The sequence below is a fragment of the Oncorhynchus kisutch genome, linkage group LG22 (genome assembly GCF_002021735.2).
Source record: "Oncorhynchus kisutch isolate 150728-3 linkage group LG22, Okis_V2, whole genome shotgun sequence".
Taxonomy (NCBI): domain Eukaryota; kingdom Metazoa; phylum Chordata; class Actinopteri; order Salmoniformes; family Salmonidae; genus Oncorhynchus; species Oncorhynchus kisutch.
This window is the reverse complement of record NC_034195.2, coordinates 58167560-58184360: the sequence shown is the minus strand read 5'-3', so window position 1 is coordinate 58184360 and position 16801 is coordinate 58167560. Positions and strand designations below refer to the sequence as shown.

Genomic DNA, 16801 nt, shown 5'->3' with positions numbered 1-16801 from the left:
CGATTTTGCAGGTTATCAAATACTTGTTCTCCCCACTGTATCTATGTGTATAGTGTGTATGTTATCATGTGTGTGTATGCATGTGTCTGTGCCTATGTTTGTGTTACTTCACAGTCCCCGCTGTTCCATAAGGTGTATTTTTACCTGCTTTTTAAATCTGATTCAACTGCTTGCATCAGTTACCTGATGTCGGCATCGCGCCGACAGAAACAAGCATCTTTCTGGTAAGAATAGGGGCGGGGCCTTATGATCAACGAGACGTGGTGTGATCATAACAACATTCAGGAACTCAAGTACTTCTGTTCACCTGACTTAGAATTCCTCACAATCAAATGTCGACCGCATTATCTACCAAGGGAATTCTCTTCGATTATAATCACAGTCGTGTATATTCCCCCCCAAGTAGACACACCTATGGCCCTGAACAAACTTTATTTGACTCTATGTAAACTGGAAACCACATATCCTGAGGCTGCATTCATTGTAGCTGGGGATTTTAACAAGGCTAATCTGAAAACAAGACTCCCTAAATTGTATCAGCATATCGATTGTGCTACCAGGGCTGGTAAAACCCTGGATCATTATTATTCTAACTTCCGCGACACATATAAGGCCCTCCCCCGCCCTCCTTTCAGAAAAGCTGACAATGACTCCATTTTGTTGCTTCCAGCCTATAGACCGAAACTAAAACAGGGTCTCGACCACCCTGGGTCTCGACCCCGCCCTGTGGATTGGGCACTGTACTTCCTGACGGGTCTCCCCCAGGTGGTGAGGGTAGTTAACAACATCTCCCCCCCGCTGATCCTCAACACTAGGGCCCCACAAGGGTGTGTTCTGAGCCCTCTCCTGTACTCCCTGTTCACCCACGATTGCGTGGCCATGCACCCCTCCAACACAATCATCAAGTTTGCAGACGGCACTACAGTGGTAGGCTTGACAGGGAGGAGGTGAGGGCCCTCGGAGTGTGGTGTCAGGAAAATAACCTCACACTCAACGTCAACAAAACAAAGGAGATTATCGTGGAGTTCAGGAAACAGCAGAGGGAGCATCCCCCTATCCACATCGACGGGACAGTAGTGGAGAGGGTAGTAAGTTTTAAGTTCCTCGGCGTACACATCACAGACAAACTGAATTGGTCCACCCACACAGACAGGGTGGTGAAAAAGGCGCAGCAGCGCCTCTTCAACCTCAGTAGGCTGAAGAAATTTGGCTTGTCACCAAAAGCACTCACAAACTTCTACAGATGCACAATTGAGAGCATCCTGTCGGGCTGTATCACCGCCTGGTACGGCAACTGCTCCGCCCACAACCTGCTCTCCAGTGGGTAGTGAGGTCTGCACAACGCATCACCCGGAGCAAACTACCTGCCCTCCAGGACACCTACACCACCTGATGTCACAGGAAGGCCATAAAGATCATCAAGGACAACAACCACCCGAGCCACTGCCTGTTCACCCCGCTATCATCCAGAAGGCGAGGTCAGTACAGGTGCATCAAAGCAGGGACTGAGTGACTGAAAAACAGCTTCTATCTCAAGGCCATCAGACTGTTAAACAGCCACCACTAACATTGAGTGGCTGCTGCCAACATACTGACTCAACTCCAGCCACTTTAATAATGGAAAAATTGATGTAAAACATTTTGCACTAGCTACTTTAAACAATGCCACTTAATATAATGCTTACATACCCTACATTACTCATCTCATATGTACAGTGGGGAGATCAAGTATTTGATACACTGCCGATTTTGCAGGTTTTCCTCCTTACAAAGCATGTAGAGGTCTGTCATTTTTTTTTATCATAGGTACACTTCAACTGTGAGAGACGGAATATAAAACAAAAATCCAGAAAATCACATTGTATGATGAGAATTCCGGCTCTCACAGACCTGTTAGTTTTTCTTTAAGAAGCCCTCCTGTTCTCCACTCATTACCTGTATTAACTGCGCCTGTTTGAACTGGTTACCTGTATAAAAGACACCTGTCCACACACTCAATCAGACAGACTCCAACCTCTCCACAATGGCCAAGACCAGAGAGCTGTGTAAGGACATCAGGGATTGCTCCCCCCCCCCTCTTTTACACCGCTATTACACTCTGTTGTTATCGTCTATGCATAGTCACTTTAATAACTCTACCTACATGTACATATTACCTCAACAAACCGGTGCCCCAGCATATTGACTGTGTACCGGCACCCCCTGTATATAGTCTCGCTATTTTACTGCTGCTCTTAAATTACTTTTATTTCTTATTCATATTTTTTTTATCTGCATTGTTGGTTAGGGGCTCGTCAGTAAGCATTTCACTGTAATGTCTACACCTGCTGTATTTGGCACATGTGACTAATACAATTTGATTTGATTTGAGAGCAATGTTAAAGTCAAGTCACGACATGTGATTATTCATTCACAACTAGGATGTTGCTGGGCCCAGTGCAGGCAGTGTGGTCTACTGGTCCCAGTGCTGTGGTAAAGGACGCTAAGACTTAGCATAGACAGCTCAGAGGTGAGTGCAGTGGAGGTAGGAAGAATATGTTGGCTCTATATGTAATAGCGATTAACAGGAGTGACAGACATGGGGGTGATGTGGGCTAGCGTGGCTGAAATGCCAGGGCTGAATTTTTGTCCCAGTCCGTCCCTGCTTGGTTTGCGTTATTTTTGTTGTGCACATGTATTCATGGAACATTAGATTCAAAGCAAATTAAAGTTGTCTTCAATAAACAAATTGGAGCAAATACTTTTACAGTATTTGAAAAAAAGTGTGATCTCTGGTTAAAGATCGAGTTTTGACGTCCTCTCTATATGTTAACCTATACAGCACAAACAGATCTGGGACCAGGCTAATATCCTTTTTGCACCCAATACCCTTATAGTACACTCCTTTTACCTGGGGCCCATATGGAATAGGGTTTGGGACACAGCCCTGGTATCAGAGGACCATTATAAGTACAAAGGTCAGTGATGTTAACTGCCAATCCTCCACTTCCCCTGTAGTTTACTGGAGACTACTATCGTCATTCACTCTGCTGAAGACTAGAGAGAACACACAGACAACATCATGAAACAAATGGTCATATTTGGGTTTTTTGCTTTTGCTACATTCTACATGGTTCACACTGAAGTACCAGGTAGGTTCAATCATTTAGTATTTATGTGTGACTACCTCAGTCAGTACCAGGTAGGTTCAATCATTTAGTATTTATGTGACTACCTCAGTCAGTACCAGGTTTGTTCAATAATTTAGTATTTATGTGACTACCTCAGTCAGTGCTCTGTCTGTACATCTGAAATTAATTAGCATTTTGAGACTATGATTTCATCAAATATGTCTAGCGTTCTCTGCTTATAAAGTTGTCTTATAACTCTTCTTTTACTATGTTTTCATTCTAGCATCAAACGCTTGTAATGTTTTTCAACTAGTTTTACTCCTCTGCCACTTGAAATAAGGGAAGCCTGTCTGTGCTTCTCTTCAACTTGAGTTGACTTCACTTGAGTTTGGGAGGGAGTGCAAAAAAGTCCAACACACATTTCATTCAATATAGAAAATATGACAATATTTTACAACAATATTTATGAATTTAATCAATGAATGAAGTTACTAATGTTTCAATATGTTATCCATTCTAAGATTCTGCATTTATGGTAACACTGTAACTAATATAGAACAGGGAAGTCAAAGGTTATTCTCTTTAAATCCTTTATGATCCGTGACAGTATCAGTCTGACAACATGGCGGTTTCACTGACAGTTGAAGGCTTTACTTTAGATCAAGACGTAATAAAAGACAAGCACTAATTCTCATCTGTTTCTGTGTCAAAGGTTTTCGTTCTGAAGCAGTTGAATAGAGTATACATTGTACAGTGAAATATGAATGCTTCGTACTCATCAGTTTTGATGGGCGTTGATGAGGTGTTGAAGATTTACCTTTCGACCTTGTGGGCCATATCCAACACCAGCGTAGTGCTAAGTCCAGGTCACATGGTGTAAATCTGAGAATCATCAAGACTACAATGAAAAGGTGGTGGTTTGTTGTTGGATGTTGTTGTCCTACAGTTTAGGAGTCAGAGTTTACAGAGAATGCTGCTTCCTGTATTTGAAATGTTTTAGGACCCTATAAAGCTAGGAACAATCATTTGCCCAACAATGATAGCGATATTGCGCAAACTGAGAGGGTCACATGGGTTTCTGCCATTAAGGGACTCAACAACCTCAAATCTACCCCAGACTGGGACCACAGCTAATTGTTATAGACCTTAATACCATCAGGATAGTTAGTTGGGCTGTGGTTGCTGGATGAGGAGAGGTTATGGTCAATAAGATACAGGGGAGTTAGTTGGGCTCTGACTAGTGGTTGGGGAGGGGTTACGGTCAAGGTCAATAAGATACAGGGAAATTGTGCTGTGGCAGCAGGCTGGATGGTTTGACCTGGTTCAGTTTTCCGCATGGTGTTCTGACCATCTCTGAAGGTCTAGACCATCTTGGTTTCAGCTCTCTGGAGGTCTAGACCATCTTGGTTCCAGTTCTCTCTCTGGAGGTCTAGACCATCTTGGTTTCAGCTCTCTCTGGAGGTCTAGACCACCTTGGTTCCAGTTCTCTCTCTGGAGGTCTAGACCATCTTGGTTTCAGCTCTCTCTGGAGGTCTAGACCATCTTGGTTTCAGCTCTCTCTGGAGTTCGAGACCATCTTGGTTTCAGCTCTCTCTGGAGGTCTAGACCATCTTGGTTCCAGTTCTCTCTCTGGAGGCCTAGACCATCTTGGTTCCAGTTCTCTCTCTGGAGGCCTAGACCGTCTTGGTTTCAGTTCTCTCTCTGGAGGTCTAGACCGTCTTGGTTTCAGCTCTCTCTGGAGGTCTAGACCATCTTGGTTTCAGCTCTCTCTGGAGGTCTAGACCATCTTGGTTTCAGCTCTCTCTGGAGGTCTAGACCGTCTTGGTTCCAGGTCTCTCTGGAGGCCTAGACCATCTTGGTTCCAGTTCTCTCTCTGGAGGTCTAGACCATCTTGGTTCCAGGTCTCTCTCTGGAGGTCTAGACCATCTTGGTTTCAGCTCTCTCTGGAGGTCTAGACCATCTTGGTTCCAGGTCTCTCTCTGGAGGTCTAGACCGTCTTGGTTCCAGGTCTCTCTGGAGGTCTAGACCATCTTGGTTCCAGTTCTCTCTCTGGAGGTCTAGACCATCTTGGTTCCAGTTCTCTCTCTGGAGGTCTAGACCGTCTTGGTTCCAGTTCTCTCTCTGGAGGTCTAGACCGTCTTGGTTTCAGCTCTCTCTGGAGGTCTAGACCGTCTTGGTTTCAGCTCTCTCTGGAGGTCTAGACCATCTTGGTTCCAGGTCTCTCTCTGGAGGTCTAGACCATCTTGGTTCCAAGTCTCTCTCTGGAGGTCTAGACCATCTTGGTTCCAGGTCTCTCTCTGGAGGTCTAGACCACCTTGGTTCCAGTTCTCTCTCTTGAGGTCTAGACCATCTTGGTTCCAGGTCTCTCTCTGGAGGTCTAGACCATCTTGGTTCCAGTTCTCTCTCTGGAGGTCTAGACCGTCTTGGTTTCAGTTCTCTCTGGAGGTCTAGACCGTCTTTGTTTCAGCTCTCTCTGGAGGTCTAGACCATCTTGGTTTCAGCTCTCTCTGGAGGTCTAGACCATCTTGGTTCCAGTTCTCTCTCTGGAGGTCTAGACCATCTTGGTTCCAGTTCTCTCTCTGGAGGTCTAGACCATCTTGGTTTCAGCTCTCTCTGGAGTTCTAGACCATCTTGGCAAAAGGACATCTTTCTACCAATGGAATCTGTGTTGCATTGTAAGGGATTGATGGAATCTGTGTTGCATTGTAAGGGATTGGATACATACGTCCAGAAAAGTAATTAGACCGTACATACATCTCTGTGATGGACACCCTCACTTTGACTTGCTTTAAAAACAAGAAACCAGAAAGCCTCTAGGCTGCCATATTGAAAACGTGGGACTGAGGAGGGAGTTGACGGTGGTACTGAGAAGGGAGTGGTGAAACTGTAGATGACATTATGATGTTTACAGCCATCATAAAAACTAGGAGTGGGCCTCTCTGGTGACAGAGTTAGTTAAACATTTACATTCAACATATTGCACGATAATCATCTGCACTCAATCGTAGTGGATGTATGTAGTGCATGTACTGTTTGCAGTGCATATTGTTTGTCTGTCTAATTCTCCCCCTCATACTGCGACATTACAACATTAGAAATACAAGTGGTATGCAAGTGCAATTTTCATCTTAAAAGAATCTATTTTTCTAAATGCATCCAACCCCTAAATGTGTTCTGTCTGCTCAGTTCTCTCTACTTTATCCCCATCTCTCCATGGTCCAGCAGCACACAGGATGTTCTCAGTTCTCTCTACCTGTCTGTTCTAATTTCTCTCCATGGTCCAGCAGCACACAGGATGTTCTCAGTTCTCTCTACCTGTCTGTTCTAATTTCTCTCCATGGTCCAGCAGCACACAGGATGTTCTCAGTTCTCTCTACCTGTTTGTTCTAATTTATCTCTCATGGTCCAGCAGCACACAGGATGTTCTCAGGTCTCTCTACCTGTCTGTTCTAATTTATCCCCATCTCTCCATGGTCCAGCAGCACACCGGATGTTCTCAGGTCTCTCTACCTGTCTGTTCTAATTTATCCCCATCTCTCCATGGTCCAGCAGCCCACCGGATGTTCTCAGGTCTCTCTACCTGTCTGTTCTAATTTATCCTCATCTCTCCATGGTCCAGCAGCACACTGGATGTTCTCAGTTCTCTCTACCTGTCTGTTCTAATTTCTCTCCATGGTCCAGCAGCACACAGGATGTTCTCAGGTCTCTCTACCTGTCTGTTCTAATTTATCTCTCCATGGTCCAGCAGCACACAGGATGTTCTCAGGTCTCTCTACCTGTCTGTTCTAATTTATCCCCATCTCTCCATGGTCCAGCAGCACACAGGATGTTCTCAGGTCTCTTTACCTGTCTGTTCTAATTTATCCCCATCTCTCCATGGTCCAACAGCACACAGGATGTTCTCAGTTCTCTCTACCTGTTTGTTCTAATTTCTCTCCATGGTCCAGCAGCACACAGGATGTTCTCAGGTCTCTTTACCTGTCTGTTCTAATTTATCCCCATCTCTCCATGGTCCAGCAGCAAATCAAATCAAATCAAATTTATTTATATAGCCCTTCGTACATCAGCTGATATCTCAAAGTGCTGTACAGAAACCCAGCCTAAAACCCCAAACAGCAAGCAATGCAGGTGTAGAAGCACGGTGGCTAGGAAAAACTCCCTAGAAAGGCCAATACCTAGGAAGAAACCTAGAGAGGAACCAGGCTATGTGGGGTGGCCAGTCCTCTTCTGGCTGTGCCGGGTGGAGCACACCGGATGTTCTCAGTTCTCTCTACCTGTCTGTTCTAATTTCTCTCCATGGTCCAGCAGCACACAGGATGTTCTCAGTTCTCTCCACCTGTCTTTTGTAAATGTTCCTTTTATCTTCTATGGTCCAGCAGCACACCGGATGTTCTCAGTTCTCTCTACCTGTTTGTTCTAATTTCTCTCCATGGTCCAGCAGCACACAGGATGTTCTCAGTTCTCTCCACCTGTCTTTTGTAAATGTTCCTTTTATCTTCTATGGTCCAACAGCGTACTGTAGTCTGTTCTAACCCTCCCTCTCCATTTCTCTCTGTGTTCCAACAGAGTACTGTTCCCTACCACAGGATGAGGGTACAGCTCCAACCTCAGGAGCAGATGACTTCCAGATCCTGCTGTATTATGACGCAGCGAAAGACCTGTGCTACCCCTTCAAGTACCTGGGGGAGGGAGGCAACGCTAACCGCTTCACCCTGGAGAGGCTCTGTATGAGGAACTGTTCTGCCAAGGCAGAGGAGATCTATCCCATGGACGGTGAGATAACACACATTTAAAGTAGAACTTATAGCTTTTTAGCAACATGACATCTGATTAAAATCTGTTTTATATACAGCCCGCAAAAAATATTACACCTTTTATTATTCTCTGACAAGTGAGCAGATAGATATGGTCATTTTTACGTTTTCATCAATTCATAGAATGTTTTGGGAATGTCAACAAACGCTTATATCTGACCAAATGGTGGAAGACAAGCATTGTAATTTTGAATTCTGTAAAATCTGTGTGGAAGAGGTGAAAAATGATCGTTATCTATCAACAATGAAAAGCCACTGGGGTCTGACAATCTGGATGGAAAATTACTATGGATAATAACGCACGATATTCCACATCTTCAATTTAAGCCTACTAGAAAGTACGTACCCTCAGGCCTGGAGGGAAGCAAAAGTCTTTCCGCTACCTAAGAATAGTAAAGCCCCCTTTACTGGCTCAAATAGCCGACCAATCAGCCAGTTACCAACCCTTAGTAAACTTCTGGAAAAAATGGTGCTTGACCAGATACAATGTTATTTTACTGTAAACAAATTGACAGAATTTCAGCACGCATGTAGGGAAGGACATTCAACAAACAGAGCACTTACACAAATTACTGATGATTGGCTGAGAGAAAATGATAAAAAAAGATTGTGTGGGCTGTTTTGTTAGACTTCAGTGCAGCTTTTGACATTATCGATCATAGTCTGCTGCTGTAAAAACGTATGTGTTATGGCTTTACACCCCCTGCTATAATGTGGATAAAGAGTTCTGTCTAACAGAACACAGAGGGTGTTCTTAATGGAAGCATCTCCAACAGAATCAGGAATACTCCAAGGCAGCTGTCTAGGCCCATTACTTTTTTCAAACTTTACTAATGACATGCCACTGACTTTCAGTAAAGCAAGCATGTCTATGTATGCGGATGACTCAACACTATACATGTCAGCTACTACAGCGAATGAAATGACAACACTTAATAAAGGGCTGCAGTTAGTTTCAGAATGGTTGGCAAGGAATAAGTTAGTCCTCAATATTTATAAAACTAAAACCATTTGGGACAAATCATTCACTGAACCCTAAACTAAATCTTGTAATGAATATTGTGAAAATTTAGCAAATTGAGGGGACTAAACCACTTGGAGTAACCCTGGATTGGAAACTGTCATGGTCAGAACATATTGATACAACAGTAGTTAAGATGGGGAGAAGTCTGTCCATAATAAAGTGCTGCTCTGCCTTCTTAACACTATCAACAAGGCAGGTCCTACAGGCCCTAGTTTTGTCGCACCTGGACTACTGTTCAGTCGTGAGGTCAGGTGCCACAAAAAAGGACTCAGGAAAATTGAAATTGGCTCAGAACAGGACAGCACGGCTGGCCCTTGGATGCACACAGAGAGCTAACATTAATAATATGCATGTAAATCTCTCCTGGCTCAAAGTGGAGGAGAGATTGACTTCATCACTACTTGTAGTTATGAGATGTATTGACATGTTGAATGTACCGAGCTGTCTGTCTAAACTACTGGCACACAGCTCAGATACCAATGCATACCCCACAAGACATGCCACAAGAGGTCTCTTTACAGTCCCCAAGTCCAGAACAGACGATGGGAGGCACACAGTACTACAGAGCCATGACATGGAACTCTATTCCACATCAAGTAACTCATGCAAGCAATAAAATTCGATTAAAAAAAAAAAGATAAAAATACACCTTATGGAACAGCGGGGACTGTTAAGCAGCACCCACATGCATACAAACACATGGTAACATACGCACACTCAACGTCAACAGTGAGGAGGCGTCTCCGGGATGCTGGCCTTCTAGGCAGAGTTCCTCTGTCCAGTATCTGTGTTCTTTTGCCCATCTTAATTTATATTTTTACTGGCCAATCAGAGATATGTCTTTTTCTTTGTAACTCTGCCTAGAAGGCTAGCATCCCGGTGTCACCTCTTCACTGTTGACGTTGGGACTGGTGTTTTGATGATTGAGTTGGAGGTGTGCATGGCCACGCAGTCGTGGGTGAACAGGGAGTACAAGAGAGGGCTCAGAACGCACCCGTGTGGGGCCCCAGTGTTGAGGATCAGGGGGGTGGAGATGTAACCTACAGTCACCACCTGGGGGCGGCCCGTCAGGAAGTCCAGTACCCAGTTGCACAGGGCGGGGTCGAGACCCAGGGTCTTTGGAGGGTACTATGGTGTTAAATGCTGAGCTGTGGTCGATGAACAGCATTGTCACATAGGTATTCCTCTTGTCCAGATGGGTTAGGGCAGTGTGGTTGAGATTGCATCGTCTGTGGACCTATTTGGGCGGTAAGCAAATTGGAGTGGGTCTAGGGTGTCAGGTAGGGTGGAGGAGATATGGTCCTTGACTAGTCTCTCAAAGCACTTCATGATGACGGAAGTGAGTACTACAGGGCGGTAGTCGTTTAGCTCATAAAGAGCTCTTCACTGACATGTCACGGTTTTGTCTCACCAGGGATGATGGTCGGATTTGCGTTTATCATCGAAGGAATGAGCATTACACCGAGAACTGTACTCTGGAGCGGGATCAATTCGGAGGTGGAGGGTCCGTCATGGTCTGGGCCGGTGTGTCACAGCATCATCAGACTGAGCTTGTTGTCATTGCAGGCAATCTCAACGCTGTGCGTTACAGGAAAGACATCCTCCTCCCTCATGTGGTACCCTTCCTGCAGGCTCATCCTGACATGACCGTCCAGCATGACAATGCCACCAGCCATACTGCTCATTCTGTGCGTGATTTCCTGCAAGACAGGAATGTCAGTGTTCTGCCATGGCCAGCGAAGAGCCCAGATCTCAATGGGACCTGTTGGATCGGAGGAGGAGGTCATTCCCCCAGAAATGTCTAGGAACTTGCAGGTGCCTTGGTGGAAGAGTGGGGTAACATCTCACAGCAAGAACTGGCAAATCTGGTGCAGTCCATGAGGAGGAGATGCACTATAGTGCATAATGCAGCTGGTGGCCACACCATATAATGACTTACTTTTGATTTTGTCCCCCCCTTTGTTCAGGGACACATTATTCAATTTCTGTTAGTCATATGGCTGTGGAACTTGTTCAGTTCATGTCTCAGTTGTTGAATCTTGCTATGTTCATACAAATATTTACACATAAGCTAGGCATCCTGCCAGTGGGATACCTGTTGTCAACTTCCGGTGAAATTGGAGTGCGATCAAATTCAAAATAAATATTCATAAAATGTATGGATATTAAACATTTAGGTACATACAAGTGTCTTATATCTGTTAAAAGCTTAAATTATTGTTAATCTAACGGAATTGTCTGATTTACAATAGGCTTTACAGCAAAAGCATGCCATACGATTGTTTGAGGACGGCACCCCACATCAAAATATTTTTCAACCAGCACAGGTTTCATAAATTCACAAATAGCGATTAAATATTCACTTACTTTTTGAAAATCTTCCTCTGATTTGCAAACCAAAGGGTCCCAGCTACAACATGTAGTGTCGTTTTCTTAGATAAAATCCTTCTTTATATCCCAGTCAATTTAGTTGGCGCCATCAATTTGAGTAATCCCCTCGTTTAACATGGAAAGAATGGAATCCGAAATCTACACTTAAACTTTGTTTCAACAAGTCAAAATACATTTCTATTTATTCCTCACGTACCCTAAAATGTAATTACACTATAATTAAAGAAGTATGTTCAATAGGAAAGCAAAATTAGCAGGTTCGCTTCGCTGCGAACTCAAACACGGATTTCCAAACTTGTGTCATCGTACTAAAACTCATATTTATTCTTCATTTTTCAAGCCTGAAACCTTGAACAAAGACTGCTGACATCTAGTGGAGGTCATAGGAATTGCAATCTGGGATTGCATATGACCCTATGCTTTCCATTGTAAGAGCATGGGCTCCTAGTGTGTAATTAATCACACATCTTAGTGTGTAATTAATGCCATCTCTCCATACCCAACCCTTGTCCTTCCCCAGAGTCAAAAGCCTGCCACTTCAAGAAGGCTCTGGGTGAATGCTTTGGCACCTACCTGCGTTATTTCTACGACCCCATCCATGAGAAGTGTAAGAAGTTTCACTGGACTGGCTGTGTGGGGAATGGGAACAGGTTCATCGACCATCATGCCTGCAATGCCACCTGTGCTGGGATTCATGGTAAAATTACATTACATAAAATTACATAGCATAGCAAAAAAAAATATTACTCAATGATGAAATATCAATTTTTCTTGTAGTGTTCAATGAAAATGAAAACTAACTACAGATGAATGTCATGTTGAATAATAAACTGATATTATAATATCTATAACGATCTGATATTATAATATCTATAATCTGATATTATAATTTATATAACAATCTGATGTTCGGTCTATAATAATCTGATATTATAATATCTATATTAATCTGATATTATAATTTCTATAATAATCTGATATTATAATAATCTGATATTATGTTGTCTTTAATATTTCTGACATGTTCTGTCATCAGATGAGGGTACTGAAGAGGAGGAGGATGAGCCCGATACTCCTGTTGGTGAGTAGAGAAATACACTACATGACCAAATGAATGTGGACACCTGGCGAACATCCCATTCCAAAATCATGGGCATTAATATGGAGTTGGTCTACCCTTTGCTGCTATAATAGCCTCCACTCTTCTGGGAAGGCATTAAAATGGAGTTGGTCTACCCTTTGCTGCTATAACAGCCTCCACTCTTCTGGGAAGGCATTAATATGGAGTTGGTCTACCCTTTGCTGCTATAACAGCCTCCACTCTTCTGGGAAGGCATTAATATGGAGTTGGTCTACCCCTTTGCTGCTATAACAGCCTCCACTCTTCTGGGAAGGCATTAACATGGAGTTGGTCTACCCTTTGCTGCTATAACAGCCTCCACTCTTCTGGGAAGGCATTAATATGGAGTTGGTCTACCCTTTGCTGCTATAACAGCCTCCACTCTTCTGGGAAGGCATTAATATGGAGTTGGTCTACCCTTTGCTGCTATAACAGCCTCCACTCTTCTGGGAAGGCATTAATATGGAGTTGGTCTACCCTTTGCTGCTATAACAGCCTCCACTCTTCTGCGAAGGCATTAATATGGAGTTGGTCTACCCTTTGCTGCTATAACAGCCCCCACTCTTCTGGGAAGGCTTTCCACTAGATGTTGGAACATTGCTGCTAAAACAGCCTCCACTCTTCAGGGAAGGCTTTCCACTAGATGTTGGAACATTGCTGCTATAACAGCCTCCACTCTTCTGGGAAGGCTTTCCACTAGATGTTGGAACATTGCTGCTATAACAGCCTCCACTCTTCAGGGAAGGCTTCCCACTAGATGTTGGAACATTGCTGCTATGACAGCCTCCACTCTTCTGGGAAGGCATTAATATGGAGTTGGTCTACCCTTTGCTGCTACAACAGCCTCCACTCTTCTGGGAAGGCTTTCCACTAGATGTTGGATTATTGCTGCGGGGACTTGCTTCCATTCAGCCACGAGCATTAGTGAGGTCGAGCAGCGTGCTCGATGTTATACACCTGTCAGCAAACGGATGTGGCTGAAATAGCCAAATCCAATCATTTGAAGTGGTGTCCACATACTTTTGTATTGTACAGTGCATTCGGAAGTATTCAGACCCCTTAACTTTTTCCACATTTGTTACGTTACAGCCTTATTCTAAAATTGATTAAATAGTTTTTTTCCTCACCAGTCAACACACAATACCCCATAATGACGAATCAAAACCGTTCTTAAGAAATCTGTGCAAATCTATTAAAAATAAAAAATGGAAATATCACATTTATATAAGTATTCAGACCTTTCACAGGGTTCATCAAGGGTCTCTCCGTACTTTGCTCCGTTCATCTTTCCCTCGATCCTGACTAGTCTCCCAGTCTCTGCCTATGAAAAACATCCCCAAAGCATGATGCCTCCACCACCATGCTTCACCGTAGGGATGATGGTGCCAGGTTTCCTCCAGACCTGGCGCTTGGCATTCAGTTAAATTTTGGTTTCATCAGACCAGAGAATCTTTTTTCTCATGGTCTGAGAGTCCTTTAGGTGCCTTTTGGCAAACTCCAAGAGGGCTATCATGTGCCTTTTACTGAGGAGTGGCTTCCGTCTGGCCACTCTACCATAAAGGCCTGCTTGGTGGAGTGCTGCAGAGATGGTTGTCCTTCTGGAAGGTTCTCCCATCTCCACAGAGGAACTCTGGAGCTCTGTCCCAGGGACCATTAGGTTGTTGGTCACCTCCCTGGCCAAGGCCCTTTGTCCCCTGATTGCTTAGTTTGGCCGGGCGGCAGCTCTAGGAAGAGTCTTGATGATTCCGAACTGTGGGACCTTATATAGACAGGTGTGTGCCTTTCCAAATCATGTCCAATAAGTTGAATTTACCACAGATGGACTCCAATAAAGTTATAGAAACATCTCAAGGATCATCAATGGAAACAGGATGCACCTGAGCTCAATTTCGAGTCTCATGTTTGTGTCTCATAATTTTTTTACATTTGCAAAAATTCTAAAAACACTTTCTCACTTTGTCACTATGGGGTATTGTGTGTAGATTAATGAGAAAAATAAATAATTTAATCCATTTTAGAATAATGCTGTTAAGTAACAAAATGTGGAAAAAGCCAAGGGTTATGAATATGTTCCAAAGGCACTGTGTAGTGTAGGTCTGTTAAAAAACAATATACTGTAGGCCTGTTCAACAGTTTGGACTTACTATTCATTTATTATCTTCTGTTAATTAAACACTGACCTGTTATTCTGTTTCCTGCAGCCCTGATTCTAGGAGTGGTGTTTGGGATCACTGGAGCAATACTCATCATAGTCATTGTTGTCCTGGCCATGCAGAGCAAGTAAGTACACTATTCATCATTCTCTTCTGTAATCTCTTCTGTTAGGAAACTAGTTGAACAGGAAAATTAGAATTACTCAGTTTGTTCTATTTTAGTTTTTTTTAGCATATTTATGCTACAAATAACGAACTGTTCTTTTCTATCAAATATCAGGAAGAATCACAAAAGTGATACAAAGAAAGTGAAAGATGTCAAGCTGGAGACACAACTGCAAGAAGAACCAATTGAGATGGCGTAGAGAAGAGAAGACAACCATGAAAGGAAATTAGAATGACTAGAACGCATGATTTCATTCATGTCAACGTCCATAATGAGTTGACGGGCAGCCAAATTGAGTGTACACATGCCAGTCATTCTAATTGTAGGGGAAACACCAGTTCTGGCCCTCACCTGAATGGCCCCTCTCAGGGTGATATCATAGAGTAACATAGGCCTACAGTTACAACTAACAAACTTCAAATTCCATATCATGTTTACCTCATTTGTTGTTATCAGACTATTCAAAAATCATTTGTTTCTGTGTTGACAATATCGTATCTGACTTCCCCATCACAAATGTACGCCAGGCTATTTCCTCATGTTTGACATCTGTTATTTTATGTATTTTTTATACACTCTCCTCTTTTAGAATAAGCATGTATGTTTATTTCAAGTAAATTTGGTACCTATTCAAATCTTCTCCACAGATTTGAAAGAATAAGCACTATTCTTTATCAATTAGATTCAAGTTTGTTATTGAACTACTGAGTGCGCAACAAGATTTATCTGATATTTTAATCGTTTTTAATGTGTTTTATGTGCTACAAAAGGTTTGTGTTTGGTCTGTATCAACATTCTAATAATAATATTAACATTCACATAGGTTTTGTAGAAGCTACTAAATTGTATGTTTTTGTAGGACATGATATGAGAATAAACCAATACACAGTTTGAAAACATTTAGTCTTTCACGGGACTGCTATGACATCGTACTGGACCAGGTTATCACCACCGATAGCGAGGGTGTCCAACAAGGGAGGTTTTCCTGCCCAACAAGGTTTTCCTGCCCAACAAGGTGTTCCTGTCCAACAAAGGGGTTTTTCTGTCCAACAACGGGGTTGTTCCTGTCCAACAACGTGGTGTTATTGTCCAACAAGGGGGTTTGTCCTGTCCAACAAGGGGGTTTATCCTGGACAACAAGGAGTTGTTCCTGTCCAACAAGGGGGTAGTTCCTGTCCAAAAAGGGGGTTATTCCTGTCCAACAGGGGGTAATTAATGTCCGACAAAGGGATGTTCCTATCCAACGGTGGTGTATTACTGTCCAACCAGGAGTTGTTCCTATCCAACCAGGGTTGTGTTACTGTCCAACCAGGGGGTGTTCCTATCCAACCAGGGGGTGTTCCTAGTCAACGGTGATGTGTTAATGTCCAACCAGGGGGTGTTCCTATCCAAAGGTGGTGTGTTACTGTCCATCCAGGGGGTGTTCCTATCCAACAGTGGTGTGTTACTGTCCAACCAGGGGGTGTTCCTATCCAAAGGTGGTGGGTTACCGTCCAAACAGGGGCTGTTCCTAACCAAAGGTGGTAGGTTACTGTCCATCCAGGGGGTGTTCCTATCCAACAGTGGTGTGTTACTGTCCATCCAGGGGGTGTTCCTATCCAACAGTGGTGTGTTACTGTCCATCCAGGGGGTGTTCCTTTCAAATCAAATCAAATCAAATGTATTTATATAGCCCTTCGTACATCAGCTGATATCTCAAAGTGCTGTACAGATACCCAGCCTAAAACCCCAAACAGCAAGCAATGCAGGTGTAGAAGCACGGTGACTAGGAAAAACTCCCTAGAAAGGCCAAAACCTAGGAAGAAACCTAGAGAGGAACCAGGCTATATGGGGTGGCCAGTCCTCTTCTGGCTGTGCCGGGTGGAGATTATAACAGAACATGGCCAAGATGTTCAAATGTTCATAAATGACCAGCATGGTCGAATAATAATAAGGCCGAACAGTTGAAACTGGAGCAGCAGCACAGTCAGGTGGAAGTTGAAACTGGAGCAGCAGCATGGCCAGGTGGACTGGGGACAGCAAG

At 43.6% G+C, this 16801-nt stretch overlaps 1 protein-coding gene across 1 annotated transcript; it reads left to right on the top strand.

Annotated features, from left to right (window-relative positions):
- Positions 1 to 2977: 2977 nt before the first annotated feature.
- Positions 2978 to 15677, top strand: LOC109867575 (kunitz-type U19-barytoxin-Tl1a). Its single transcript, XM_020456802.2, has 6 exons — positions 2978 to 3131; positions 7677 to 7883; positions 11860 to 12036; positions 12376 to 12420; positions 14661 to 14739; positions 14893 to 15677. The coding sequence occupies exons 1-6, from the start codon at positions 3062 to 3064 to the stop codon at positions 14975 to 14977; spliced, it is 663 nt and encodes a 220-aa protein (XP_020312391.1). The 5' UTR covers positions 2978 to 3061; the 3' UTR covers positions 14978 to 15677.
- Positions 15678 to 16801: the final 1124 nt, after the last annotated feature.

What these genes read in the sequence shown, in the direction of transcription:
- LOC109867575 (XM_020456802.2), top strand. Translation starts at nt 3,062, where the DNA reads ATGAAACAAATGGTCATATTTGGGTTTTTTGCTTTTGCTACATTCTAC. An exon ending in GGAGATCTATCCCATGGACG is followed by an intron (nt 7,884 to 11,859) that starts GTGAGATAACAC and finishes GTCCTTCCCCAG; the next exon opens with AGTCAAAAGCCTGCCACTTC. An exon ending in CACCTGTGCTGGGATTCATG is followed by an intron (nt 12,037 to 12,375) that starts GTAAAATTACAT and finishes TTCTGTCATCAG; the next exon opens with ATGAGGGTACTGAAGAGGAG.